The following is a 24281-nucleotide window of genomic DNA, read 5'->3' as shown; positions in this document are numbered from 1 at the left end:
GTGAGGTGTGACACACTGCTGGCTAACGTTTTTCTGAGTAGGGGTAGATTTTGGCATGATGTGCGTCAAAAGACAGAGTTAGGGGTGCTTTCATGGACCCCCCCCACCCAAACTGGAGAGAGGAGATAACTTTAATCAGGGTGGGTGGGTGTCACATCTTTCACATCTTGTATAACCGGTCCAGAAATTCTAGCAATACCCGTGTGTGTGTGTGTGTGTGTGTGTGTGTGTGTGTGTGTGTGTGTGTGTGTGTGTGTGTGTCGAGGAGGGGAGGGGTGTCCGAGATTGATGGAGCCTCGTCAGCTTTTTGTGACAGCCGCTGATATGCTTCCTATATGACGGACTAAGTGTGGCAGTATTATACTCAACAGTATCACATGTGTGTATGTGTCTGAAACAGACCTAGCTAGGAGGCAGAACTTAGGCGGCAGAGACAATGTAATTAATAATGTTAGCATGCATAAAATATAATTTACTGGTAACCCATTGTTCAGTAACTGAACAGTGGGGTTTGGTGGTGACTTTCTGAACTGTTGGTTTAATCAACTGTTTACAAATCTTGTGATTTCATGTTTGATTTGTTGATCAGTAGTCTTAAGTATTTTCCCCCTAAAATTCACCAAAAAATCTTCCAAGGTTAACAACACTTGACACTAAGAGCAGGGATGGAGTGGAGGGTAAACCCACCTAAACTTACTTCATCCACCTTTATGTAGGCTATGCAAAATAAAGTTCCCGCCCTTTTAGAGTGACATGAATCTAGTAGTAGTAGTAGTAGCAGGCCTATGTGTAAAAAGAAATTTCCGTTGGGATAGTTGCTGGTGGTATTTCATATTCATACATCATCACTAGAGCATCTTTGTTTTTCTGATGATATATGGTAGTAAAACATTAGGTCTACCTGCGACTTATATTTGATTTGGTGTAGGCTATTACAGTTACTGACTGTAAATTGCTGGGATCCCATTCCCTCTAGGGCATCAAAATTATTAGCTGATAAGTAACATCATGATCCTACTTGTTCAGTAAGAGCAACTGATACTGTATGGACAGTAGAAATGAAATTCACAGTTGCATATGCCTGTTTTCCTTTATTTGCTTGATAAAGGGATCATGGTGTACTCAAGGATCGGCCTCTGAGGTCCTGATGGAACGTGTCAGTGCCTTTCGGAGACGCTTGAAAAATGCCTTGAACTTTCCCTTCTTCTTGTTCTTTTTGGGCTTGGTTCCATCTGTATTGGAAAAACAAAAGAAAAAGGATAATAGCAGCGATATATTTTCTAATTTTTTGGTTCCCTATTCACATCTTCTCTTGTTTTACCTTTGTCACATTTAACAGCATCATTGTTCTTCTATATAGGCTATTACTTATTTTTCTGTTTGAAAATATATCAGATGGTTTGTGTAATTCACATCAACAATATCTGTAACTCACCCAGTGTGGCCACAGCTTCAGGAGCTCCAGATTCCTCCTCCTCACCAAGGACTGCTTTCAGAGCATTATTTTCAGCTGGTGTGGAGACAAGAGGATCCACAGGTGCAGAGGTGGGAGGGTGTGGTCCAGTGTGATCCTGCTCCACTTTGGCAGAATGCATGTCAATCACTATGGTCATCTTATACCTTGGAGCTGAAGAAACCACTTTTGCTTCTACATTTGTGGAGACACAAACATCTGAAGGAGCATAGGTGAGTTTTGAAGTGGCATCTAGCCCGGCTCTGACATCCAGTTTAGTAGCAAACTCTGCTGCCACCTTTCTTACAACAGCTTTGCAAGAGTTGGAATTCTTCTTTCCTGACTTTGCGCTGATGAAGGCCAGAGAGTCCACAGGAGCAAAGCTGAGGAGTTTTGCATCAACTTCTTTTGCTGTTCTCTCCACAATCAGCGACACGTCTCTGTCATAAGACAGAGAGTGCATTGAGCATGTTGTCCTCCTCCGTAGTGATGTAAACCCACGGGAAGTAACTGAGAAGGGTCAATAGCTTCTCTGTCAGTGGTTTGACCTTGGTTCCCAGTTTTTCTCTGTCAGCAGGTGATGGAATGAAATGTTCAAAGACACCATCAAGTGTTGCCATGACAGCAGCTTCCTGGACCATTGACACCCTGGGGAACACTTCTTTGCTGGTTTGGGCTTCAGACTGTCAGCGGTTGTCTATAGGTAAAAAAAATAAAAATAAAAAAAAGGATTAACAAGTTACACCAATATCAATATACAGTAATAGTGTGGCCGAAACATGTTGGCTTGTATTTTATCTGTTTGACTATGAACTAGCCTTTGATTCAAGCTTTTTAATCATATGAAGAGTGCCTTGGATTCACCCCTGTTTTTTGACTATTTATACAGTAATAGTCATTGTTATTTATAGTTTAACAAGAAAAAATAGTTATAGGCCTACCTTTCTGTCAAGGAGGTCGTTTGAAGTGCAGTGAAGTTCAATCTCCATTTGAAGCTCCACTGATATTTTTCTGAGCCGTTTCTGGTGCCATGCCTGTGTAGAACACAGAGCTTTAACACTCACTCTCTTTTCATTGATAAGCAGCAGTGTCTATATAGGTAGTACACTAGTTTCAGGTTGTTTACTATGCTTACCAAGTCAAGTGGTTGGAGGGTGTCCAACAGTTTGCTGTCAGTCATTCCAATGCACCTACATGTGGAAATGAAATGTGTCACATTTCACATTTTCAAACGTGTTACTGTCTGCCTAGAGAATCTGCAGTCTCTCTATACTTTATCTTCCATCAAAGTTTTTTCTTACTTACTTATTGACAAAGACGGTCTCCTCCCTGATCCATTTCCCTAGCTCTTTGATGTTTTCTTGAGGTAGACGGCCACGCTTCGCAGCCAGGAACCTCTTTACACGTTGTTTCTGCGGAGAGGGACATTTGGTTACCGAATCACAGCCGTGCTGCAGTACAACAGCACTCCCTCTCGTGTGATATTACTTAAATATAAAACATATACTGCAATAACATTAATGTCTATAAAAATGTCAGTTGTGTAAATTGAGTGGGGAATGAAGCAGGTTGTTGTTAAAGTGTGCCCAGAATATAACACAATGGCACAGTGCAGAATATTTCCAAGTTTACACACAGTACATCTTATTGCTGAACGTTCTTATGACCGACACACACTAGATGGCAGTATATTCTCAAACTTAGGCAAACCTGGGGTCCAAATGACCGAGCCGGTCAACATCTGACAAGGATTTCCTAATAAATCTGAGCAATAACGCAGAGTAACTGCAAACATTCTAATCGTACTTATTTAAACATTTAGGCCTATTTGAAATTATGAAATTGACAGAAACATGCAACACACGCTATACAGCCACAGCTGTAAAGTATATTTGTGTTTTTCAATCAAAATAATGTAAGGACGTGTCACCTAGACATTGCCCACCACTGAGATATGATTGTAAAACTATTAACCATAAACTAAGAGAGTGATTTAGGAAGTTTAGGAAAGCTAGACATAAAAGCGCATTAACTATCCAGCTCCTCTGTCCCCGGCCGGGGATATGGGCGGTCACTGTTTCTTATCTCCCTATAAATTAGGCAAGGATCTGTTGCGCTCCAATCGCCAAGTTTCCAATCCAGACGGCGCACTTTAATGCAGCCTCATTTATTTGCTTCTAGCCAAACTTTCCACGTCGCACCTATGGATTTTAAAGAGTTTGGGGGAGATGACATCTCCGAGGCAGACACAGAAGATTTGGATAGCGTGAAGGCGCTGACAGAAAAGCTGAAATTACAGACGCGCAGACCATCTTATTTTGAATGGCAAGAGCGGTTACAGAGCCGACCGTGGGAGGAAAGTGCAGGAGACAGTCCGAAAGACAGCCCAGACTCAGGAGGAGAAGCTGTGAACATGCCTGTCATTTTGAGAGATGAGAATTCAGAACTAGTTGTGCGCAACATCTGCGGCTTTGATACCATCGATGATGCTTTGGACTTTCTGAGAAAAGAGCTGGTGAGTGACTGCTTATTATCCTTCTCTAAGATCAGTTTAAATTGAATGATGTTTAACTTACTTCATGTAATGCTTCAAAGTGTGTCTGCAGGTTGCAAAACTTTTGAAAATCATTTGAAACTTTTGAAAAGCCTTTTTAAACCTTTTAAACCAAGATGTCTAAGAGTTTGTGTACTCTATCTGTAGTGATATCTGCACACTGCTGCACCAGCTATTCAGCAGTGTCACTAGTCTATGGTGATCTGCTTTGCATGAATGCCTGGCTTACAGAAGATGGCATGACTGACTTCATGCCATTCTCACATCCTCAACAAAGAGTTTGTGAAACAATAGGAATGCTGTGTTCTCACACTCTCAGACTTTGCAACCCATATAATAAACATGGCAGTGATTTACATCTATCATAAGAAAGATAAAGACTATGATAAGACACCTCTGCAGCCATGTGAAGCACACTGAGTCTTCCTCTGGGTATAAAATGTGCTATATAAATAAAGTTTGATTCAGTTTGATCAATTCACTCCAAGAGCTCTTGCATCAAAATTTCTTCTTGCTCTCTCATTGACGCCCACTCTCTCCCCCCTCCCTCCCTCCCCAGAGAGAGATGCAGGTTCAGGACAACCGCCTGGCCCGCCAGCTGATCCGCCTGCGGGGGGAGATCCACCGGCTGAAAGTGGAGCAGGTGTGCCACCGTCACAAGGAGATGCTCGACGACGCCACGTACGAGCTGGAGGAGTGCGGCGAGGAGTCGGACCTGCTCTGCGACATCCCCATGAAGGCCACCTTCGCCCTGTCCACCCCCCTCAAGCACCTGGGCCTCACCAAGATGAACATCAACTCCAGACGCTTCTCACTGTGTTAAAGTTGATCTCGCGGAGGACGGACCCAAAGCCTCTGTGTTTGTCTTGGTGGACTGATGGGGCTTTTTTCACTTCAGGATGTGGTTTGGTTGCCAGCAATTGGTGCAATGGTGGGAAGTGGAAATGAGTCCTTTGATGTGCACTCTGGCTTAAACATGTATGAGGAAGCCTCCGTGTTCCACCCTGTAAGGGCACACACCCAAAACACAGAAGCACCTTTCGACTGAACCTACAGAGCCTGAGCTGCTCTGGCATTGTCTGTTCTTTGCACAACACAGTCTGAATGAGAGTAGATATAGACTGGTGGATAGATGAATGGCCCCAGCACAGAAAGAGGTATCTTTTACATAACTTCAGTTAAAGTTCCCTGGAGTTGATTGAGATGGACAGGTATGAAGACAGTGCTCAGAATTTCTTCCCTGTGTTCTGGTCTGATCTGGTCTGTTACTGTCCCAAACAGCAGTCTTACGGGAGGCGGGAGGTCACGCTCCAGCATTCTCACACCTCTTCTTCACAAACCAAAAATAACAGGGATCTCTATAGGGTCGCCACTGAAATGACAGGACCCAGTAGGGAGGATGTCCCCGATGCATTTGACTTTCCATTACAATGTCCAGATGCTGCCAAGTGCAGATTACAGGCTGTATAGATTGCTGAACATGTACCAGCTGTGTTCTATTGCATAGTATGCAATATAGTCAAGTTAAATGGTTTTTCAGATAGATTAATAGAGTGAGGAGCAGTATGTATATTTAGTGAGGGACAATTGATGATGGTTATTGTTGTTGAGTTATCGTTCTATGCATATGGTTAAATGATTCCACTGTAACATGGATGTAATTTTTTGACAAAACTGTACAGTGAATATAATACAAATACAAAATACCTTGAAATGTAATTACTGAATTGTTATTTTCTTTTGCACAAACACCACAATGCCAGTTTAAAGAGACTTTACAAAAGTCCAAGTCAATTTTCAATTCTATTTTTATTAGAATGTATATATAAAGAAGTAAAGAAGTAAAAAAAAAAAAAGATTATTAAATGTTTGTAAAAAAATAAATTAAAAAATGCTTGCATTCAATTCTGTGTCTGTCTATCTACTTGTCAATCTCCTATCCATCCTATCTAGGGCAAATGACCTCAGTCACCCACCGCTCCGTCAGATCTATATACCCTTTAACAAAGTCACCCAGCACAATAGTTTCCTCTTTCCCTCCATCACACCTTCATGTAATATCCAAACATAATGAGTGCGGCCCTAGAGGCACGTGCAGAACCACAAACAATGTTGTTAGATGTAATTAGTCTAACAAGAAACCAAATATGCCTTGGGAGAGTGCGGCCATTATCGAATGAAATTAGAGCACAACTAGGACTGTTGTAATGACATACTTTAGCACATGCATGACCTCATGTGTGAGGTTAGACCTCAATAGTGAGGGCAACTGACTCCACTGAAATGGGTGCTATCATATGGAGGATGCATAGAGACTAAGGCAGCACCTTGAGGCCTTGTTCGTCAGTACATGCTTTCACAATAATGTGCTACAGAGTGACTAATGTTTCTCATGCCACTCAAGTCGAGTTTCCCCTGACCTTTTCCCCATATCACACCATATATCACCATATCAGCACTATAGGTGATATTACTGAGAGTAAATACAACATACAATAATATCACAAATACATCAATCTCTTTATCTGAAACTACGCAAATGAATTTAAAGATATGATAAGAATTTGTTAAAGAACAGTCTCTGCTTTATGCTTCCTTGCTGCTTGTTTCGTTGGATTATTTTGCTCCTCTGCATTATGTGTACATGAGTAAGCATTAACAGCAAACAAAAGCTCGCTCACTTACCTGAAACCAGCCAGCCAGCTGCATCATGAAGCAGGCAGTATAGGCCTAGAGGGGCTGGAAAACTTTGTGCACACTGATAGTATCTCAGTTAGATTGTGTAAGAGAATGTGATTTCCAACCACATTTGGAATTGATGACAACTGTAGTGGAGGGGAAAACAGGATTACCCCGAAAGCCTCATACATTCTGGTGATAGCTGATCTCTATAGACAGTAGCTACTCTTTTAGGCATGCGCAATTTGATCTGCACTATTATCTCATCACAAGAATGTAATAACTGGTATTACTGCTACAGCAAAGCACATGCCTCTCATCATTCCTCAATGCAAATCTGTTTTTCTTATTGAAACCATCTCAATAAATGGGTACATACTGTATATCATTATCAAAATGAACATGAAACTACTTCTAACATAATTTATCTCCTCGGCACAATTCGAGTTACACTCTCCGAGCTGCTCCTTCCCTCAGGTATGCACTCGTTTAATGGAAAAAGAGTCAACTTAGGTGGTTAGCGTGTGCGAACTAATCTATGCAGCAGCAGTCATCTGAGCGCCTATTTCTGTGCACTTCCTGTAAGGTTTGGACCAACTTCCTGTCAGTGCACGCTCTGAAGCTGCAGCCTGCCACAACATGTAAAGTGATGCGGCCCATAGCAGAGTGTGTCTGGTAGGGAGCGAGCGTGAGCGCTTGTTAGGAACTGTGTGAAAGACTTGTTAATTCATGTCTTTTCTCAGGGCTAAATATGATCACAGGGCAGCCCACTACTGCCAAAGAGCCCTGGTTTAATGAATGGATCATAAGAGGTTCATCCAGTGGTTGGCGTTTGTATACATTTGTTTTGTTTTTTGTCAGTGAGATATACTGTTTATATGTAGGTGACCATTTTGTTAAAAATATGAGGCAGTGGCGAAAACCAAAGCCAAATTTCAGAATAGAGACAAACCACACAGATAACTGACAAAAATAGCCTTGCGTTGTTGAGGATACTACACCTCAGGCCTGAAACCACTGCAGAGGAAGTGTGACTGATATTGATGTTAACTTGCAGGATGTTTCCTTTGGTTGAACATGGACAAAATGCCACTTCTCTGCATCTGTTTGGATCTGTTCCTTTGAAAAACCCACTTCAACCCCAAAACTGATAGTGTTCCTCATCTTAACAGTCACAGACACACAGATGTTATATGCAAAAGTTCCACCAAATATAACCTCAGCACTGTCTCATACTCTGCTATTCGCCTCCATTTTTAACTGATGGAACATTCACATCTAGGTTCCCTTTTTGGGGAAAGGTGCTGTCCTGACCCCTTTACCATGGAGCCTAACGTTCCCTGTGCGAACACACAGCTGCACGGTAAGCACCTGTTAGAAGCCTGCACAGCAACCCTCAACCTTTCAACGACAGGAAACACTCTGGGTTGCTAACGCGCCACCAAAGTCTCTTTGCTTGAGTGTGTGTGTGTGTGTGTGTGTGTGTGTTCGTGTACTTGTGTGTGTGTATACAAGCAGACATCGGCACTCCTGGCAATGATATGTGTTAGTTAGGAAATGAGAAACTGATGATGACATCTTCACACCCAAACTCCGGTGGTAAAAAAACTCCCTGATTGTTAAATAGTTATTTTCAGAAATAGAAGCTATCACTCTAACGTATTCTCATCATGGATAACTGTGTTGCGGCTCCAGGAATCTGAAATTGTTGGACCTTCAAAGAGAAGCAGCTTCAATTTTCAAGAGGTGAGTGTTAAACCTGTGATTCTGTCAGCATACGGCTTGTGTAAAATATATGAAAGAAAGGACTGTGAGTAAGGCAGATAGCCAAACAATGTCAATTAGGATGTCATTATTATGTTATTGTATTATTATATGTTGTTATTTGTTTTTTTCCTAAATAAATGTAATTGATGGTATTTTGAAAATTCGTCATCAGATATAAGAAATAGCAGGTATCTCAAACACATAACTAAGGGTCAATGAGCCAAAATCATTTTAGTCGTCTTTTTGTTCTCTTGTCATGTGTATACAGCCCGGTTTAACATGAAGGCCAATAACAACGCATTTTCAGATACAGGCTGTCACATAGTCACTGTTTGACGAGAAATCGATATTACACCGAAGATGGGAGAACAGAAGAATAATTTTGAGATTTTGCTCATTGTCTTAAAAAAATGCACTTTTGACTCATCTTATTAACCCATTTTATTATTTTATTGTTAAATTTAAATTTCAAACATGTCGTCCAAATACGAGACATGTTCAGGGTAATGGCTGTTGGGTGTGACGTACAAAGAAAAATGTGATTGTTGGGGATCAGCGAGTTACTTTTTAATAGTAATATAACACAAATTTCTTTTACAAAAAACACATTTGTCATATTATTCTTCTACATGGAGATCTTGTGTCTTCTTTTATTTTGAATTCAGTGTCAAATGGAAAGGCATTTGATCAGTCCACTGCCTCACTGACAGCCAGTGAATGTGTCTGGAAGAAAAATATCTCAAAGTTAAAGCTTAGGCTGCTGTAACAAAACTCACTCACCATCTACCATTCCAATAATACTGTACACAAACAATAACACTCAGCAGTATCTGTTTGGAAGGCCTTTCAGCTGCAGGTTATAATAAGAAGAGGGTAACCCCTCAATGGAAAATGCTGACTTTGTTTGTGTGACTCCCTGATAGTTTGCCAGTGGGCGTAGGAGGGCTGATATTCAAATAAAACCCTTTCTCCCCCCAGTGATCCTCCCCTGGTTGGTTCCTTGGGGTCCCAGTACCACTAGGTCAGGCTTCCTCAGTATTTTCTCACGGCTTTGAGCCTCTGGGACAGACGGCTGCTGTGATTAGCCCACTGACCCTGTTACATGAGTGGTCCGATGGGAGCAAAGTGAGCTTGAGAAACAGTGCAGCAGTGTAAAACACGATACGGAGCACGTGCAGACTGTGGATAATACGGGATTAGCATGGCCTTTTGTGAAATATAAAGCGATGAATCAAGTCTGAATTAGAATTGGAACAGCCAGTGATTTGCGGTGCTTAAAATGGCCAACGCTTTAGTTCTTTGTCACACTTCTGAAGCCGATTTGTATGATTTTATTTGGCTGTCAATACAGTAAATTATGTAATTCTGTTGTAAAACATCCCAAGTTTTAGTTTACACCGTGTTAAAACAGTATCCAGTACAAACAGTATAGCTGTCACTGGCCTTAGGGTGTGTTTCTAGCCTGATCCACCATTTTGTGTCAAGGCGGTGACATCGGCAGTGACAGTGACATCCGGTAAAAAAATTTGCAAACCTCTGAAAAATCCTGTGTTGACAATCTCTGACCTATTGCCTGGAAATCGGAAAGCTTAGCCCTGAAATCATATGATCTCTGCTGAATTTAATTAGGTATTTGTTCGAATTTGTTCCATATGAAGACTCCATATTTGACGACTTCAATTCAAAATCTGGTATTGAATTTTAAGCCCTTCTAATTATTATGGTCAAGTGGGTCACACTTATTCTACAACAACATAGCTGACTGGGATCCTGGCCACAATTTTGGGCCTCAAAGAAAGTACTTTCATCAGAGAATTTTTGTCCACCCAAGCCAATCCCTTCCAGTCTAAGCCATAATAAATCGCTTGAATAATCACAGCTTGATGTTCAATTAAAGTTGTAAATATAGATATCTGGTTTTCCTAAGATTTTTTATCTATAACATTAACATGAACTGTCCAATTTCAGTAAAAATGGGATGTAACTGCAGTTCAGACTATTCAGACAATGATGAATGGATAGAGAACCTGGATGAAGTCTGTGAACACTGCAACTGCCCAATACCACCCCAGTCAAGCAATCCAGTAAGTGTGTATGCATATTGTGTGTGTGTCTGTGTGTGTATGTGTGTGTGTATGTGTGTGTGTGCATGCCTGTATACAGTATTTGTGCACACCTTTGCATGTCCATGTCAATAACATGTCTGTACATCGGCTGGCGCTCCTGTATTGTGTGTCAGTGTCAGTGTCTGTGTCAGTGTCTGTGTTTGAGTGAGTTTGAACATGAATGGCTGTCATTGTATGTGTGGTTGAATGTGAATGACCACACGGCGGACATTCACACAACAAGCTGAATGCAAGGGGGAAGGTGTGATATTTTTTGTGGGCTCACGCAAAATAATGTGTGTGTATTTGACGCTGTGTAAATGATTTCACCCTATAGTGTACAGTACATTACCTGCAGTACCTGCTGGGCATTGTGTGAGTTGCTATGTTTGGGTCCAGGAATTTTTAACTTGCTAAATAAAAATAAATTGCGAGGGAAGTTGTCTTTTGTATGTGTAATTAATTGGAACAGAAATCATTCCCTCGATGTTGTTTGTTTCCCCTCCGTCAGTTAGATATCCCATTAGATTAGAATTAGAAGAGAATAACACATGTGAGTGCCACAATGCTGCGAGACACTTTGTCTGGGAGCTAAAAACAAAAATAAATTAAATACAGAAAATGAATTGTCTACTTCAGTGTAGATCTGTGTATACAATCACAAACTTGCGTTGTGTGAACGTGACGAATCATTATGCCTCATGCTGCATAAATGTTCTGTTCTTTTCTCAGAAATCGCAAAAAGCTCAAACTCAAAATGTAAATGTAATCTAATCTTGGTTTTGTCTTTCACCAGTACACAGATCAGTTGATCCCATACCCATCACAGCATTCACCTCCTACATCTCCTTTACCAGGTGACAACATATACTTTCCTGTGTGGGGTGTGTGTGCGTGCATGTGTGTGTTTGAGTGTCTATGTAGGCACTTTGCGTGTATATGTGCTCCGATTCACAGCAGCGTTGCTCCCTATCTTCTGCTGTAACCTAGAGATTAATCTCCAGAAATACCTCACATCCCCCCTTTCCCATATCTTCTTCCTCCAATTGCTCTAATATATTCCTGTCTTGAAGTAAAAAGTAAAAGTAAAAATCATGTTTCTACATTTGCTCCTCAGCACTTATTTCCTTACTTATCATACATGGTTATTCTAGGGTCACAGGAATATTTGTTTACATGTATTGTCAGGGAGCTGTGGCTTTTGACCCTTGCAGTCCGGTTACTTGCAATGTTGGTGGTGTAGGAATTTTATCATACAGTTAGACTGAATCTGTGTGTGTGTGTGTGTGTGTGTGTGTGTGTGTGTGTATGTGTGTGTGTGTGAGCTGTGCCTGGTGCTTTAGAGCAGTGGTTCTTAACCTGACGGTCGGGACCCCCCAAGGGATCGCAAGATAATTTTGGGTGGTCGCAAGATGATTAATGGGATAGGAAAAAAACATATTTCTACTATACAATTTTATTGTCTTGTCTATTTTTTATTACTTTTATCAAATGTTTGCTTTTTTTCATGTGAATTACTGAATAGTTTTCAGCCTCTAGACCTTCTTATTTATCAAATGAAACAACCTGAACAGGGGAAATCATTCTTGTGACGACAGGTCGTGAGTAGGGTTGGGTGCTGTTTGGATTTAAAATAAAAACAAAAAACATGTTCTGCAGTAATCATGTGGAAACAACAGAGAACAAACTCAAAAATAGGATAGTCATAATTGTGAGTTGAATATTGTGCCCAGTGCTTTTCAACAATGAATTCTATTCTGTGGATTCTATTTAACACCAATATTCCTCTTGCAGACAACCTCGTGGTGGCCATATACAGCTATGAGCCCACCCACAATGATGACCTGGGCTTTGAGAAGGGAGACAAGCTCAAGATCATCAACAAGTAAGAGTTGATACTGAGCATACAGTGCCCATTGTTAAAGGAATAATTCACTCCAAAATGACATTCCAGTCATTATCTACTTACCCCATGTCAGTTCGTAGGACCACCAAACACACAGCAAGGTAGCTGTGGGTTAACGGAGTCGACTTTTTACAGCTCCAAAAAGGCATAAAATATCCATCAAATTTCCAAAAGTTCATGCAGCATAATCCAAGTGTTTTTTTTAGGGCCAAACGATTGCACTATGGGTCCAAAAGTCAAATATTTACCTCATTATTTCCTATATTTTCCTCACAGACAATTCTCTGGTCATATGCACCCTACAGTAGCTAGCAGAGTCTTCTGCCAGAGCGCTGTAAGCTGCACATGACCTGAGCATTGACGGTGGGAACATAGATAATGAGGTAAATATTGTAACCAACCAAAACACCTGGATTATGCGGCATGAGCTGTTTGGAGAAATTTGATGGACATTTTATGCCTTTTTGGAGCTGCAAACAGATGGCTCTGTTACAGATTTTCTCAGTCGCTTTGGTATTTTTCTCGAATCATCCTTAACATTTGCAAAACAGTAAGTGCATTTCTCCAAACAATTTGTACAAACAGCACCACACAATGGATTACCTGCAAAAGCCTGTATCTTGCTCAAAATCCTTGGTTTATCTCTCAAAAGTAAATATTTATGTCAATGAACATGTCAGTGCCATCAGAATGACAAGTCCTTGTGTCATTGTTTACAAACAAGATAGTCAAAATGCTTAGCCATGTTGTCAATATAACAGTGTACTCTGTAAGTATTTTCTGATGTAAACTATGGCTAAGATTGAGATTTTTGATGACAATGATTGAAAATGCACAAGGCTGCACTTTTTCAGGATTCACATTTACGCTTTTACTGTTTGTATTGTAATTTGTTGACAGACCATGTCATTGCAATACAGAAAAGAAAAAGACAAGACTGTTTTACAGCACAGCATAGCACAAAGGAAAAAAATACTAAATTAGAAATGTAAACATACAATACAATACAATACTGTAATATGAAGCATTACAGTAGGTATACAGTATTACAGTACAGTGCACATTGTTGGATTACATACCTGTTCTGTCTATGAAACGTTTGCATGATTGAGGACACGGTTGTTCTCCCAAAATTTGGCTGCACCCTTCGACCAGCCTCAGCCATTGTAAGGCCGTGATTGAGAACATGGTCCACAATTGTGGCCCTTACTGTATTTCATCGGGAACATGCCTATGTCCTTGGCCTCTTCTACTTCTTCCTCTGTTTTGCCTCCCTACCCTTCCACCACGCAGCCTTACTCCTCTTCTTCTTCCCGGCTGTTGACCCTGTTCATTTCCTTGTTGTTCTTCCATTGTCAGACATTGTAACACTGTGTTGTGCTCTGTCTATATACAGTATGCTTGCCAATTGAAGGTTCATGAGATGCACCTCTGAGCTATTTTAGAGAACTGGTTGATCATTGGTTGATCTAACGCTTCACACATTCCCCTTCATTAGTGAAAGTCAAGATTCACCTGAGAGTAATTCATCAATTCAGGACACATTTACAAAAAAGTCTAATAGAAATGTATAGAAAATATGCTTGACAGATTATGACAACTGGTTCAACCATTTTGAATGTAATGACTTATGCAATGAACTAATGCCTAGATGTTTTGAGGGGTAGGACTATTTAACAGCAAACCAGTATAATACATTTTGATCAACATGACATACGCAATTGACAATGTAGGAAACAGCAGACAATTGTACATAATCATTTGCATGAATGTTCCAAAGCATTTGCAATTTGTTCAAAAGAATGAGAAATTGATTTTATGATGTGCACAGGTGACTAGATGATGTGGAGGTTGAACAAGTAGTTTTGAGAATTTCAATTCTGATCTGAGAAATGTACCAAAGCGACTGAGAAAAACTTCAATAGTTTGAGAGGGCTAAGATGGAACTTTGGGGTGAACTACTCGTTTGATAAGCTTCAAAGCTTTAATAAATCTTATACAATGTGGTGAAACTACAAGAGTAAAAGTCAGTAGTGAGTGTGTCTCTTGTCTCTCTAAGTCTCTTTAGTTTCGATGGATGGTATGCATGACAAGATCTTTCCACACTTACTAAGTCTCATGTGGTTCATTTCATGAGCCAAGCATTTACATTGCAAAGAAACACATGTGGTAGCTAATTGAAACGTACACCATTTGTTTGAAGTTTGAGTGAAAAGGTCATGTGCTATGAGGCATGACAGATATGAACTCACTCGTGGGTTTTCTTGGTTTCTGTTTTCTCTACCAGGGATGACCCAGAGTGGTATATGGCAGAGTCTCTCATCACAGGCCAGAGGGGCTACATCCCACACAACTTTGTTGCCACCATGAACACAATGGAGACTGAGCCGTATGTCATACAGGAAACACTATATAATGATACTGCACTCAACACCACCTCACCCCACCTCAACACCATCTCATGTGATATATTCTATGCCCCTGGGGGAAGGGATGTGGTTAGCTGACGTGTGGGACGTCTTGTCTGTTTGCGCTGCAGGTGGTTCTTCAAGAACCTCTCTAGAATCGACGCCATCAGGCTCCTCCTGGCCCCTGGGAACACGCAGGGCTCCTTCCTGATCCGAGAGAGTGAGACGACTCCAGGTGGATTCATCTTATTGTCGTATATCATAACTATAGTGCTTTTACTCGTGCTTTCACACAGCCGGGGTTCATATTTCTTATAGTGGTCTACATTTCTCAGCACTACTGCTGCCCCTGGATGTGGCACCACCTCTCAATGTTACCACTGATGTTACATCCCCTTTCTACGTGTAGCATTTTGAAACATCAATATATCATTGTCAAATTAATTGGGTTAGTGTTAGCCAGTGGCATTGTTAGTGTTTGTTTTTCTCAAAGTTAAGATGTATTGATGTTAAAATGCTACACGTAGGACCTTTAACCCTATGTTTACATACCCAATGTTTCACAGATAGATAGATAGATAGATAGATAGATAGATAGATCTCAGAGGGCTGGTTGATCTCACTTTGGTGTAATATTCCTCTGTGTTCCAGGCTCATACTCCTTATCAGTAAGGGAGTTGGACCACATGTCCGGCGAAAACATCAAGCACTACAGGATCCGCAACATGGACAACGGAGGATATTACATCACAGCCAAGATATCCTTCAACTCCCTGAACGAGCTGGTCCAGCATCACACACGTGCGTGCCGCCTCATGAGGGGTTTCACGATCAAGATGAATCGATCGGTGTAAAGTTCACGGAGGTGCATAATGTACACCGGATGTAATGAGTTTTTACCTTGTCTGTCTGTCATCCAGGTGAGGCGGATGGGCTGTGCACCAGGCTGGTGAAGCCGTGCCAGTCGAGGGTGCCCCAGAAGCCCTGGTGGCAGGACGAGTGGGAGATTCCCCGCGAGTCCCTCAAACTGGAGCGCAGGCTCGGAGCCGGCCAGTTTGGAGAAGTCTGGATGGGTGAGTGAGAGAGAAGAGTATGTGGAAGAGGGAGACTGAGTGGAGAGAGAGAGCGTCATGAAGGATGTGAATCACAGGACTATGAGTGTTTGGTGGATATTGTCAGTGAGTTTGAGTCAATCACTTGAGTGTGGCATTTATAGATAATAGATACTCATAAGTGCCAGTTTACACAGATGCTCCACATATAGAACCAGTTGCTCAATCTGTTGGACTGAATGTGTGTGTGCCTCTGCCAAAAAGGCTTTGGCCAGGGTTTTTCAGCATCGTGTGCGATTTCCCCAATACAGCCTTAATTGTAGGCTTGTGTGAGCTGGTGAGCCAGGGATTGATGCCGGGTATTAGCCCTGTTGCGCAACTACACTCAAACCACATAAAGTCTCCCTTTCAAATAAACTCATGGGTTGGATTTCTATATTGTCTCTTTAACAATACTTGCATTACTCTCTATTGTGATTGTGGAAGCCAAGGTTAAACAAGAAGCCAAAATGTTTTGATCGGTTGAAATAATCTGTGCTGCCGCTACCCCTTATTTTTCAATTGGACGGGTATTTCCCCCCCTAGTTTCCATCTCCAGTTGCCAACACAATACAACATTCTAAACAAACCACTGTATCAGAGCCAGAAATATCCGACCATGGAACTTGTCTTCATTTCACAGCCACTTTCTATTTACAGCTTCTAGTTGCATGTGATCTTGGCACTGTGTTTGTTTCTCTGCCCTCATCCAAACATTGGCTCTTGAATGCGCCCGCATGATGGGAGTGATTGTCATTTGCCATGAAATGTTTATTCATGTGTGTTAGAATAGAAAATAAGTTATAACCAAGCCTTTCAGCCAGAAGATTTCCACTGCAGATAAAAGAGAAATGCTTTGAATAGTAAATACAGTTTATTCCCACCATTACTGAGCTTCACGCATGGTTGAAGATGCTCGCTGCTTTATGACCGATAGTAAACCTGGTTGGTCATGAGTGGCATCTACACATAGTGCACTGTTAGTGTACCGGAGCTGGAATGAGATCCTGTTTGCATGAGAACGAGGAGGAGCTGGTCCTAATTGAGTCCATGTTTGAGCACTACCCATCACATAACCGTAGTAGCACCGTGCTTCTGCTCCCTGCAAGATGACTTCTGTTTTAAACCATCTGATCCTGCAATAGCTGATAGGAAAGAATAAGTGTAATTTATTCATTCATGTGCACAAAATGTTCTCTTAAATCGCTAGCTTTTACAGACCCAATGCTGATGTTTAAATGTTTATTTTCAGGTGTCTACAATAATGACAGGAAGGTTGCCATTAAGAATCTGAAGATAGGCACCATGTCAGTAGAAGCCTTTTTGGCCGAGGCCAACATGATGAAGAACTTGCAGCACCCTCGCCTCGTCCGGCTGTTCGCTGTGGTCACCCAGGAGCCCATCTACATCGTCACAGAGTACATGGAGAACGGTGGGTGGAAACATTGATCACAGCATTTCAGTGATTTATTCAATGCCCATATAAGATGGCAATCCCAGGTGTCATCAAAAGAATCAATATGATTGGCAAAAGAAAAGGACAACATGGCCCCTGGGCGTTTCCATGAAATGAAATCTCACTAATGTTTGCACAGCAGAAGACAAATGATCAAGAAATCCATTTATAATCATAGCTATTCCTTTCAGTTTAGCTTAGTCAATTAAAAAATATGTCTGAGCCTGTCTGCATCCATGACTCCCTTAATCTCCTGCCCCGTTAGACTGAACACCAAAGGCAGAGTCATCACGGTTCGCTCTGTGCCTGGAGGGAAGACAAAGAAACTGTTTTACAGTCAGTGTATTGTCATAGCCTTTCAGGATCAAACATGTTGACCTGTTATCGGAGTTTGGGAGCTAGAGCACATGCTCAAACAAAAGACCGGGCTGCGTACCTGCCCCGTGCATTTCGCTCCTTTCATGAATCACAGTCTTTTCACACGCGTTCTCCACTCCAGTGACTCTGTAAAATTAGCCGAACACCTTTTGATCTGACACCCAGATCTGCTCTCCTTCTCACTTGTGTTTGATATATGATATGGGATGAACATGAATGGAACTATATAGACATTACCTGAGATTATTTCACTTTGTAAAAGAATTCAAGCGTGTGAACAAACCGAAATGGGGAGCAAGTCATGAGCCTGGCCTCTCAAAACATGCCGCTCTGCTGGAGTGGCCTTTCTTCCGATAGGCTATTTTCAGCTTCTCCTCATGAGCCTCCTGCATTCGCTGCCCTGTGCTAAAATGTTTCAAAGCAAACGTGAACTTTCACTTCTTTTTCCCCCCCGGGACAGGTCTCTCATGTTGACTCACCAAAGGGAAGTCTCCTCTGGCGGGTCGGGGGGGTGGGGGGGTGGGGGGATGTTAAAACAGGAGAGGGTGATTCACCACATTGTTCACTGAGACCCCTAATGACTGAGATCCCTAATGACACATGGCTCCCTTCCAGAGTCTGCACTTCACACATGCACACGCAGACAAAGACACTCTCACACACACACCTGCAAACACTAACACACACACATGTACAGTACATGAGCGAAAACACATTTTTGTACGCTCTCTCTTTTCTCTCTTTTCTCTTTTTCACACATACACACAAATACATATAGCAGCGCCAAACCCAGCGACAACAACGCCAGGTTGTGCAGCCGCTTGCCACTGGATCTTCCTCTTTTTCCCTCCCTTTTCACATAACAGACACAGAGAGTGCATGTGAAAGGCTTGCAAATCAAAAGCCACAATAAAATGAAACCATGGCAACAGGTGCAAACAGAAGAGTCCCATGTAGAATTTAACATCTATGCCCTGTAAAGGTGTTTATCAAGCCAGTCGAATGAAAGTGAGCCAATATCTATTTCACTTTAACCCCCAAAGGTTGCGGTCTTTGTAATTCTTTTTCACGAGCAGAAACAATAACAAAGTACATAGAGAGATGCTGTACTGGTGCAACAACAGCCTTACTATTGAACTGAATGGAAAGCCTTTGTATGGTCTTCTATGAGAGGCCTGTAAACCACCAACAGTGGCTCTACATGAGGCTGCCCCTTTGTCTGGGATCCACGTGTGGACAGGACACAATTGTCGCCTCTGTTGTCAGGAGAAAGGATGGCTTGGAGTTCCCATCCTCTCAATTTGTCCCTTTTTTTATTACCGAAGACAACAAAGATGGAAAATAACAGGTGTGGCATCCCAGCTTCCCCTGTGACCTTGACAAAGACCGTTCCTTTGGCTCTCAGACTTCAAAAGAGGCCTTCCGGACTTAAGCAGAGGAGCAACAGCCTCCTCTTTCCTGGCACGGTCATTCCTCTTAAAGTATTTCCTTTGGTCTGCCTTGGCTGGCCGGAGTGCGGAGGTATTGTTCTGTCCTAATCAAACTCAGCACAGATTCTCAGGAGCCGCAGCCTGCCATCAGAGACCCTGTATCAGCTTGACTGATGCTCAGCGCACTTCCTCCCAATGTTATGTTCCCTGATTTAAACGGCTATTCTGGTTCAACTCTGTCTATTTATGTCCAGAGGGGTATCTTGGTGTTTTTGACAAAGGAAAATGTCATTAGTCTTCTGAGCAAAGCATGTCTTTATATAACAGATAAGATAATTCATAGATTTTTCTTTGTTACATATTGTTGCATAAGCATCAGTACATGGCACTTCTAACACAATAAACATGAGTATATTGCAGATGTGAAAGTAACTAAGTCATGCTCAGAGATATGGTGGAGGGAAAGCCCACCTAAACCCAGTTTAACCACTGCTTTATTTGCAGGAATAGATTTACAGTAGCCAACCTTTTTAAAGATGCCATAAATCTTTATGAGGTCAATTTATAGTCTACAGCTTAGTCAGTAGTATCAACCTTGTGTAGGTTATATGAAGATGGGGTCTTTTAAAGGAAAAACGCATGAGCTAATGCTTTTCTGAAAAGATAATTCATTGACATCATATGACTGGGGGTCATAGTTTACCCACCTTTTTATTTACCACTACATTACATGTCATACTTCTAATAATCTGAATCTAATGCTTTACAGGTAGTCTGGTGGATTATCTCAAAACAACAGAGGGAAGCAGTTTGCCCATCAGCACTCTGATAGACATGGCCTCTCAGGCAAGTAATCTCTTTTTTATCTCTCAGTGTGTCTGTGCTCTTATGTCTGTACTCTCGCTCCACTCTTTCACTTCCTTTTCTCTCCGCATGAATCTCATAGAAAGGAAACCAGCCACTGTTGTAACCAGGCGTACACTCAGCACTAAATCTTGCAATAACAATGGATATGTGTGTGTGTGTGTGTGTGTTATGATGAGTATTGGTCTAGACACCTTGACACAAATACAACCGTGTCCCTATCAAGCCACTCCTAAGAGTGGGCAAACACCACAAGATTTCTTATCACACTACAAATTTCTTGATCAAGTTGAACACACAGTTGCCATCACAGTGACATTTTCAAAATCAGGGTATGGTGAGAAAAACAGAAAAATGGAAAATCTATGACGTGGTGATTTTTCCGTCAATTCTAATGAATTTCATCACCATAAGATGCTTTGTGGAGCAGCGGCTCATCTATGGCAGTGTGACATCAAAAATATATTGTTGTCTTAATAAAAGTCTATGATGTTGCGAATCTACAATTTAACTCCTGACAAATGACCCATCTTTGTTTGCAAGTTTAGGTATAAATAATAAATAACACTTATCTAATCACATTACTATGAATATTTAATTATGTCCACATCTAATTATGTTAATGAAATGGAAAACACAACCACAACAAGAGGTAAAGGGGTTAGAGTGTAACGAGACCAAACATATTTGGAAAAGGCAGGCAAATTCTCAAAGATGCCTTACAGCCCTAAAGAGCTGCTATGCTGCAAATGTATTGTGGAGAAGGATGTTTTCAAGCAATAGTCAGTACACTGATAGCATTCAAGGTAATAGCTGTAAGCATGTAAGTCTAGCCATCATGTGACTGGCTGTAGAATTTAAAGTGATGACTCTTGCCTGAACAGTCGAAACTCTTGTCTACATCCTTGTGTCTGTGTCTTCTGCCAGAAGAGGTTTATGTATATATATGTAATCAGAGAAAGTTGAGATTTTAGTCAAGTGGAAATTACAGCAAAGTACGTGTCTCATATGGTAAATACGAAAAGTGGTTTCGTTTTAGTGTGACGCCTACCATGCCTATCCAAGTGAATGCAATGGAAAGAATAGAGGCATTGAGGTTCCAGAGTGGGTAAAGACAAAGGTTGAAGTTCATGCTATACACATACGCACATCTCAGTTTTCTGCCAAGGGCCCCAGGACCTATGATACCTATGTGATAGATTCTTAGGTCTGAAATATGCACCACTGACCCGGCAACATACTTATATTCACACATGCACATGTACACAAACACATATATGGACACATGGATACACACAGTGACACAATTCCCATGCGTACATGGCGGGTTCCACAGAAATCATCAGCATTTTCTTGCACATTAGTTATCTCACACATCAATTTCCTCACACATGAAGAGGGGCAGTGCCATTTTTCTTCCAAGAAATACTTATCTGTCTATGTGGAAATGACTCATGTAGTCTTTAATTCAATCACAGCCACAGCTACTGGAATCATCTCCCAGTCTGTGGTTAGGTAAAATTACGAGACTACAACTATTAGTATGAGGAAGTATAGGAGGTACAGCTGTGTAACCTGGGTGGAGTAGAGAGGTGAGGGGCAAGGGACTGACCTGGGGAAGTGGGAACCTCCCTGCTTTGGGAATCTCCGTCCCTTCGTCTATCCAACACACACAAACACAAATACTCAAACATACACAGATCGCGCACAGACAGAAAGACAGATTCACACACACATGTACACACACACAGGGCTCATAGGGAGGGCCCATTCTTATGATGTGCTGTCCCCTGCAGGTGGCCGATGGCATGGCCTTCATTGAGCAGAAGAATTACATCCATCGAGACCTGCGAGCGGCCAACATTCTGGTGTCTCATGAACTCATCTGTAAGGTTGCTGACTTTGGACTCGCAAGACTCATTGAGGACAACGAATACACAGCCAGAGAGGGTAAACAGACCTGGCAGGAACCTAATAGATGTTAAAATATAACATTATTTGTTCAGAGGCTTTTTAAACACTTGTTATCTATGAAACTACACTAGCAGTCAAACGTTTGGACACACCTAATTGAATGTAGGATGTTTTCATTTTCTTAAAGCCATTTTGATCTAAAGGCTTATGCTTGATATGTGTTTCTTAGACAAATATAAATAGTGAAGTTGATGCCTATGTATGAATTTCTGTCCAAAGCCTTTGCCTCTCCACCAAGGCAAGCTACTTTAAAGGATCTAAAATATAAGATAGTTTTGATTTGTTTAACACTTTTTTGGTCACTGCATAATTCCACTTGTGGTATTTCACAGCTTTGATGTCTTATTATATTATTCTAAAATGTGAAAAATAGTAAAAAATAAAGAAAGATGCGTGTGTCCAAACATTTGTATATTTTAGGTGGGATCACACAAAGTGAAAGAGAGAAAAGATAGTTGTGTTCCAGTATGTGAATCCAATGTGAATGCTCTCAAACATGAGATGACCTTTCAGTACAAGAGCTCCACCAAGTGTTCGTGTGTTTCTGGGAAATTAAGGGAATTTCCTCTTTTGTTCATAGGTGCAAAATTCCCCATCAAATGGACCGCCCCCGAGGCCATAAACTACGGCACCTTCTCCATAAAGTCTGATGTGTGGTCGTTTGGGATCCTGCTGACAGAAATAGTGACATATGGACGCATACCATACCCTGGTATGTACCTTATTCACCGAGCATCACATGCCACATTTTGACATCAATTGGTGAATGCATTATACATTCAGAGTTCTAATCATATACATTACAAAATCATTTCATAGTGTCTCCAAATAACAAGTCTAGCGTGGATGGTACTTACTGAAAACATCCAATGTGTGAGATTGCATTGCCCTCTAGTTTCACAAAAGATAATTACCGGCCTACATCCTCTTCCCTTGTGCTGTGCAGGCATGTCCAACCCAGAGGTCATCCAGAACCTGGAGCGCTTCTACAGGATGCCGAGGCCAGAAAACTGCCCTGAGGGGCTCTACAGCATTATGTGCCACTGCTGGAAGGAAGGCCCAGAGGACCGGCCCACCTTTGAGTACCTGAGGAGCGTCCTGGAGGATTTCTTCACCGCCACAGAGAGGCAGTACCAGGATCAACCCTGCTGAGGCAGACAGACACATTCATCAAAGACACATTCATATTCAAACTAAAGGGACAGCCTGTGATGGAGGACATTGGACATTTTTGTGTTGTTCGCTGCAGAGTAAATGCATATAAACTGAGAGGGTACAAACTGAGTTTTGCCCAATAGGAGTTCTTTGCTTCTGTATCAAATGTTTTCTGGTGTGGCTTCTTAAATATGACCCAGGCTTATGTGGAATATTGAACCCCAAAGAGCACAGTCTAATGACATATCTTAAGACTTGAGCATTTTGATTTACTTGTGTAACATCTGGATCACTGCAAGCTAAAGAAAAGAGAGGAGAGTGGTCACCAAACTGAATGATGATACTGAGAACTGTTCTCAATCCATCTTCCAAAAACTAGTATGTATTTGATATAGGCCTAGCTGGAATATGTCAGACTGAATACTGCTGTCCTGGTACTCAATATTAAGATGTAAATACTTTCAAACTGCTTCAGCGTGTCTTACCTTTGTAACTCATTTTAATAAAGAATTTCAAATTATTTTACTTACAAAAAAATGCTTTTTGCGCATGCTTGATTGATGCTTGATGCTTGATTTTTGTGGGATTTAACTAAATTCTGCAGACAAACCCATACTATATATACAGTTCACATAAATATTAAGAGAATGTTTAGAGATAATTGTTTTAAAATATACAGACATGGTCATAAAATCTATTAGTAGGCCTACATGATGTAGATGAAATTCACTCAAAACATATTTTGGACACTGGAAAAACATTCTTCCTGTGTGCTGTTGACTTCCTGTGTGCTGTTTTTGAATGTTAACATGTACAAATATTTTTGCACATTTTGAAACACATCTCTAAACATATTAGTATGTAAAATGTATTATTTCCGTGTGGGAATTCACTGACTGAGAGCAAGTGGAAGTACTAAAGTAGTGATTCTCTGTATGTAATGGATTTTCTTAATAAGTAAACAGGAACACAGGAAAGTGTTTGTGGCGGGATAGACTGTATCTGGACCTGCAGCGCCCTCCTTTGAAAGCTTCTAACATTGCGTCCCATTGATTCGACGA

General features: G+C 41.3%; 2 protein-coding genes and 1 long non-coding RNA gene across 3 annotated transcripts; 2 read left to right on the top strand and 1 right to left on the bottom strand.

Moving 5' to 3' along the window:
* Positions 1 to 1118: 1118 nt before the first annotated feature.
* On the bottom strand, positions 1119 to 2487 carry LOC139648568 (uncharacterized). The gene is made up of 3 exons (XR_011695579.1): positions 2395 to 2487; positions 1436 to 2150; positions 1119 to 1232 (listed from the first exon to the last, which is right to left on the bottom strand). It is a non-coding gene; the product is annotated as an uncharacterized lncRNA (long non-coding RNA).
* Positions 2488 to 3530: 1043 nt separating this feature from the next.
* On the top strand, positions 3531 to 5726 carry fam167b (family with sequence similarity 167 member B). Its single transcript, XM_071524735.1, has 2 exons — positions 3531 to 3968; positions 4567 to 5726. The coding sequence occupies exons 1-2, from the start codon at positions 3609 to 3611 to the stop codon at positions 4828 to 4830; spliced, it is 624 nt and encodes a 207-aa protein (XP_071380836.1). The 5' UTR covers positions 3531 to 3608; the 3' UTR covers positions 4831 to 5726.
* Positions 5727 to 8220: 2494 nt separating this feature from the next.
* Positions 8221 to 23744, top strand: lck (LCK proto-oncogene, Src family tyrosine kinase). Its single transcript, XM_071524739.1, has 13 exons — positions 8221 to 8432; positions 10422 to 10537; positions 11355 to 11415; positions 12353 to 12443; positions 14752 to 14853; positions 15004 to 15107; positions 15524 to 15673; positions 15793 to 15945; positions 17216 to 17395; positions 19997 to 20073; positions 21888 to 22041; positions 22646 to 22777; positions 23012 to 23744. Exons 2-13 carry the CDS (start codon positions 10427 to 10429, stop codon positions 23215 to 23217), a joined length of 1521 nt encoding a protein of 506 aa, XP_071380840.1. The 5' UTR covers positions 8221 to 8432; positions 10422 to 10426; the 3' UTR covers positions 23218 to 23744.
* Positions 23745 to 24281: the final 537 nt, after the last annotated feature.

This window comes from Centroberyx affinis, unplaced genomic scaffold (assembly GCF_046629955.1).
Source record: "Centroberyx affinis isolate AG114_WGS23_722 - 3 ecotype Tasmania unplaced genomic scaffold, CSIRO-AGI_Caff_v1 ptg001226l_1, whole genome shotgun sequence".
Classification (NCBI taxonomy): Eukaryota; Metazoa; Chordata; class Actinopteri; order Beryciformes; family Berycidae; genus Centroberyx; species Centroberyx affinis.
Note: the sequence above shows the minus strand (reverse complement) of the source record. Positions and strands in the feature narration are given on the sequence as shown.